Source organism: Gavialis gangeticus, unplaced genomic scaffold, assembly GCF_001723915.1.
Source record: "Gavialis gangeticus isolate Ggan-Ray unplaced genomic scaffold, GavGan_comp1, whole genome shotgun sequence".
Taxonomy (NCBI): domain Eukaryota; kingdom Metazoa; phylum Chordata; order Crocodylia; family Gavialidae; genus Gavialis; species Gavialis gangeticus.
The window spans coordinates 2226181-2232416 of NW_017729018.1; the positions used below are offsets into that span (position 1 = coordinate 2226181).

Below are 6236 nucleotides of genomic sequence, written 5' to 3' on the forward strand. Positions count from 1 at the left end.
CCCCGTAGAACTTTTTCCCATTGTTATTGACTGTTCCATCAATCTATTATCCACCCTTTCTGTGAAGGTTGACTTTTATATTTTCCTCCAGATAACTTATAAAGATACTAAATAGCAGTATCCCTTTGGGATGGGACCTTACTAGTAAGTCGCTCGTGTTATAGCTGTTCCTTGTTTACAGTTATTTTTTGAAGTTATCACTTAGTCAATTTATGATCTTTTAAAGGTAGAGTGCATTATTTTGTATAGTGCTAAAATTTTAGTCTTGAAACCCATTATGATTGGATTTATGTGAATCAGACATTTGTAGTAGATAGTCACCATGGCCAAGTCTCCTGACAAACTTGTGATGTCATAAATCAGGGCTGTCAGACTTTATTTGAACCTGCTTGCTGGATCTGACCTGTAGGGCTTTTCATGGTCCAGACCACAGGTAGTGGCTTGTTGGTATAGCTGCTGAAGTCTATTGGTGTGAGTCTGAAACCCAGGGGGTGGACATTCCTGCCACTCCCCCCAGCCCCCAACACACGCAACTTTCTTTTGCTGTTTGAGTTGCCAGTGGCAACTAAAGAACCTGAATTTGGTGGTAAAGCAAAGAAAGTGGGTGGGGAGGCAAACTCCAGCATTTACTGCTTGAGTTCCAAAATCCTGCCAGTGCAGCAGCTCTGGCAACTGTGAGAGCTGTATCTTAATGTTGCACAGATGTTATTCAGCCAGTGAGGTACCATTTGGACATCCCTTCTATAAATATTATGTTATTTGTGGGGGAAAATTGGGGAGGAGGAGAAATAAGACTGGGGGTGGGCAGAAGAAAGGAAATGGAGGCATACATAAAGCTCCTGGTATGGGTTGGAGAAAAAAATAAGCGGTACACAGAACTTTCTATAGTTCTTCAGTATGGAGTTGCATATGCTCCGATTCCCGGAAATAATGGCTGAATGGTGTAAGAAGTTCCTATGATAGGAGAGAATGAGAGGGTGGGACATCTCTTGGAGAACATAGAGAAATGAAAAAGCTATGAAGTGTGCAATTGCTTCCTCCTTAGTTCATAAAGCACAGTATTAAGTGTTAGTAGTGTTACTTTATTTTTTTGTCTGGCTGCATCCTGTTATAACTGTTTCTTGACTTTTTTTGGCTGGGTTCAGTGTCAAACTAACCAACCTATAATGGACTGTTATTCCATTTATCTTTTAAAACATATTTGGATATTTTACATTTCCCCCACCCAGTACTCTGGGTAGGACTTGCCACTATTTCAACATCTGTAAGGAATCCATATAAATGGAGTTCATCACCCAATTCTTTTAAACTCTTTGGCTGCTTAAAAAAAAAAAAAAGTGGCGCTTTAAACTCAGTGCATCCCCACACTGAGAGCAGTGTATGCCCAGAAGAGGCAGCGCATTAGTTTGACCTGGCTTGCCTGATGTATTGATCAGACACTTTTTAGTGGGGCTTTTCTGGTGCTTTTATCTAATAGCTGATTGAATGAGCTTTAGCTAAAAGCACCAAAAAGCCCCACTGAAGTGCCTGATCTATACAGATGCTGCAGAGCTGGATTGAAGTAACGCGTTGTTTCTTCTGATAAAGAGCATTTTTGTGGGTTTAGATGTCTGCAAGCAGCCTTAGATGCAAGTTGGGTGCTCTTGCATCACAGAATGATTTGAAAAATGTTTGACATCTTGTCTCAGGATAAAAAAAATGTCCTTGTATCATTCAGTTTATTTCCAAATGCAGAACAAAAATTTGAACACATCTGCTTTTTGGTCATCAGTGTTGGAATTTGAATTTTTAATTAATGGTGTGTATATAGATCACTGTCTCGCTCTTTTTAATTCTACTGGCTGTGGATTTCTTTTTTTCATTGATGCATTCAGCTTCTCTTATCAGTTGTCTCAGTACACCAGGAATGAACTTACTCTGTCAACAAAGATTTGCTGATTCCATCAGATTTCAAAATATGCTAAAGGTCATAAGAACTGTGTACCTACAAGTCAGTTTTGATGCTGTAAATGATAAAATAAGAGCTGAAATTGGTGAATTGTGCAGAAATTAACAAGTCTATGCTGAAGCTATTTTACAAACCAGTTAACTTTTTTTATGTCTGTTTTTATTAAAATAACAAAATTGCATCCTAAAGAAGTGCCTCATGTTAGTTTGCTTCATTGTTTCCCTGCTTCCAGTGTGTGGCACATCCTGATACCAAGCTTTGCAAAGATCATGTGTGTTCAAAAAGCTTCTTGTGTGGAGCTTATCTTTGTATGATCAGTAGCAGGTGGAACATTCATCTTACGAGTTTGCCTTTTACATCTAGCGAACAACCAAAAGGTATTCAGACCAGGAACTGTAGCAACAACCCTTTTCTGGTTAGAAGTTGCAAATGACAAACCCTTTCTTTTGAATGAAGAAAGAATTAAAAGGAAGGCATTAGAGAGATTTAAATAAGAACTGTACTGTAAATTTTCACAGGGTAGTTGACTTTTGGAATAGCTTATTTAGGGATATAGTAGATTGTTTTTACTTGGTGTCTATATATTCACTATCATCAGAAAACATCTGCTGTAGGTCATATAGAAGGTATGGAGTTCATATAGAAATTGGTCAGTGGTGATATATGGCCTATGTTACCATGAGGTCAGACTAGATGACTGCAGTGGTTTCTTCCATAAATCTAATTTTTTTTCTTTCCTTTGACACTAATAATAGTCTGATCTACCTTTATGAAGAAAGCCCACTCTGGGTACATCTCAACTGGATAGTCTCCACCCAGTATTTTTAAGAAACTTTTAACTTGCCCAAAAATTGTTTTCAGGTTAATTCAGCCAAAAGCCAATCCAGCTCAAATGCCCAGCCCATCTGGATCCAGAGTAATGTTTGGGAAAGAAACAACAGTATTGGTGCTGATGGATAGTGGCCTGCTGTCAGTTGATGCAGGGCGGATATCCATTCTTTCTGCTGGAGCTCTTTGCACTCTTTGATACAGTAATTACATACCACTGTCCTCCCAGAGGGTGATGATTGGATCAAGAGGAATGTGCTCAAGTTGCAGCTACAAGTTGAAGTAGTGAGACATCAGACTCAGCTGCAAACACACATTACAAGTGAAAAATTTAAACACCTTTTGCAACTTTCCAAAAGGCTACCTGTTCAAACAAGTAATCCCTATAGAAATGTTCCAGATGTGGCTGAAGCATTCAAAAATAATACTCTTTAAATTAGATACTATTTTGGAATATTTCACTTGTTACATCTGCACGAAGGACTGTAGGAGAGTGGGACCCCTGCCAGAGCCAGGCAAACTGCCCTCCACCCAACTCAGGGAGCCCCTCAACCTATCCACTCAGCTGAAGGAGAGGTAGGGGGGAGATTCTGTTACTATGTATATTTTGTGATTAGTTAAACATTACATTGAATATCTTCAGCAAGGAAGCATTTCTTTATGTTGCAGATTCAATGCAAATTGTTTGTGTTTGATAAGAATTCTCAGTCTTGGGTGGAAAGAGGTAGAGGACTTCTAAGACTTAATGATATGGCATCAACGGATGATGGGACGTTACAATCTCGGCTGGGTAAGATGAGAGCTATGTCATAACCACAGGATGCTTCTTTGTTAGTTGGTATCATTTATTTTGGGTTACTGTGGGTTTTTTAATTATAGTAGGTCAGGAAGGAATAAAACTGAAGTGCAGGGCAAAGCCTTATAGGGTGTACCTTCTTCCACACTTGATTTAATTGGTAGATTTTTTTTTTTTTAAAGCAAAGAGGGGATCCTATTACAGACTTTTTGTATCAGTTACCAAGATGCTATTTATACCACTGCATGCAAGTTGTATGCATAAACTGAACATTTGGTAGGTAGCAGTTTATATAACATCATGTACACCTACTTTCTTAATCACATAATATTTATCTTTAGGAAAGTGCATCTCTGTAGTTTTGATTTTTATTAGAAACCTCTTCTCACAGGTTCCCTTCTGGCTTTTAGAGATAAGGTAAAGACCCAGTTTGGTCTAGGGTGTAAACTCTATCGTACTCATTTCTACAATTTAGTAGCATGAATAGCTAAATAAGAAATGAAATATGCTTGATACCAGTTCACAACATGGTAGAAGAAATCAAGACCTGTCTGGTAGGTGTCAGCTTATTGGTTTTCCCACCTGCATATTTTGTGGTAAATCAGTAATGAGGTGTATGTTACAAATATAGCTAGTTAAAGGTGCTAATATGTGTGCGGTGTTGGGCTGTGACTACTGGGGTTGTGGGGGAGAGAGAGCTACTTAGCTGTGTTTCTCATCATCGTGTGAAATGCATGTTAATGTCACATTGTTTTAAAAAAGTATGTTTACTGGGCCCAACTCATACAGGTTTGCAGTCAAATAAGGCACTAATCTGCACCAGTCTGAGATTACCTATTAGAATCGACTATGTAGAGCTATGTACAATAGGTAATGAGCCTATATTTGCTAAGGACTGGACTTCCCCATCTCTAATCTGTGATATATTGGTAGAGGCCAGCACAGCCTTTGTCCCGTGTGTGTTTTTTGAAAACTTTAATGAAGTACAATGCATCTAATTTTTCTAGGAATGCTTTACCTGTGTTCTCCCCTAGGTCCTTTCTTATTGCCAGTTTTGATACCATAAACATTCTGTAAGAACAGAAGACTCTTCTGTTTAAGAACTTTCTTTTCAGAACTTTTGTCTTTAATCTGAACTTTCTACTGTGTGCCTAAATATCCATTTTTGTCTTCTGCTAACTTTGGATGTTACTTTTAGTAATGCGGACTCAGGGGAGTCTCAGATTAATCTTGAACACCAAGCTCTGGGCCCAGATGCAGATTGACAAAGCCAGTGAAAAAAGTATCCGAATCACAGCCATGGATACAGAGGACCAGGGTGTCAAAGTTTTTCTTATATCGGTGAGTACTCTTCTTTGATTATCTTCTACCTTTGTGTCAAAAGAGTGTTTGCTTAAATTGCTATGGAGAAAACTTTTCCATCAATAAAACAACAATGAAGTTATTGTTTTCATGGACCTTCATTGGAGGGATATAAGGGGGCAGGATTAGAGGGAAAAATGAAATGTAGCTCTTGGAATCGTGAAATCTAATCACAGGATGCTCTTACTGTAAGAGCAGTGTAAGATCTAAACTGGTTCACCCATCAAAGAAAGTACAGGCCAGGCAAATATGTTTTGGATATATTGATAAAGCTACTAAAAATTCTTAGTTTGTATAGATGTATCAAAGTTCCTGTAGCCTTTATCAGTACTTGAACTTAATGACCTGAGGCATAGAGCTATGTTAGGCTATATTTTATACTTGTTTTTGGTAGAGTAGCTGCTAGTGTGGGGGGACCCCACACTTTGTCATAAGAACTGAAGCAAATAGTGTATGTTCTCCAAGGCATGAAAAAAAATTGAGATGAGAGTTAAATGAAGTATTTACAGAGAAATGAGTACTGGTTATTGTGGCCAAGGAAGCTTGAGAAGAGACGGTAGAAATTCAGTTGATAATCTAGAAATTGCTGTTTCCTTTTAAAATCTTGTAACATACATAGAGCTTTAAAGTTCCATGATAGTGTTCCTGTTCTCTGTGGCAGGATTGCTTGGAGGGTATTGTATGTGGTAGAAATAATATAATATTAGAATTATTATAAATTAGGCCTGTGCGAAGTAGCTAGTATTTGCTTCAGATTCGGCCAATTCGGGGGACAGTGATTTGATTTAGTGATTTTTTTTGAATTGCTGTCCTGAATCAATTGGGCTGATATATGATTCAGCTGCTGCCAAATCTCTGAATCAGCCAGGCCCAGCCTGCCCCAGCTCCTCGCTCTTAAAAAAAAAAAACAAACAGACAAAAAAACTTGACTCAGCGGGTGCTGCCATGCGGGGGTATGATCCCCACTACCCCATGCTGCATGGGGGGGCTCTGCATGAGCCCTCAGCCCTCCCCTGCTGCCTCATGCCCCCCCCGCCCATGGCTGCCCTGCTGCAGCTCCAGCCCTTTAAGAAAAAGAAAATGAAAAAACCCCCAGACCCCCCATTCTTGCCAGCAGGGGGTGATCCCTGTACCATGGGGGGGGGGGCTCTGTACAATGCCCCGATGCCACTGCAGGAGTAGAGAGTCCTGGGTTTTTCTTAAAGGGCCAGTGCTGCACTGAATGGGACAACTGTGGGGTGGGGGGGGCTCATGTAGAGCCCCACACACACAGTGGGGGCAGCAGGGATTGTGCTGCTGCCC

The 6236-nt window shown here is 39.8% G+C and overlaps 1 protein-coding gene across 3 annotated transcripts in view; it reads left to right on the forward strand.

Annotated features, from left to right (window-relative positions):
- RANBP3 (RAN binding protein 3) overlaps window positions 1-6236 on the forward strand; it is a 174979-nt gene that overhangs the window by 165558 nt on the left and 3185 nt on the right. For all 3 annotated transcript variants that reach the window (XM_019513204.1, XM_019513205.1, XM_019513206.1), the window contains 2 exons: window positions 3446-3566; window positions 4771-4913. In XM_019513204.1, the coding sequence (XP_019368749.1) occupies window positions 3446-3566; window positions 4771-4913 (264 nt within the window). The remainder of the gene's footprint in view (window positions 1-3445; window positions 3567-4770; window positions 4914-6236) is intronic.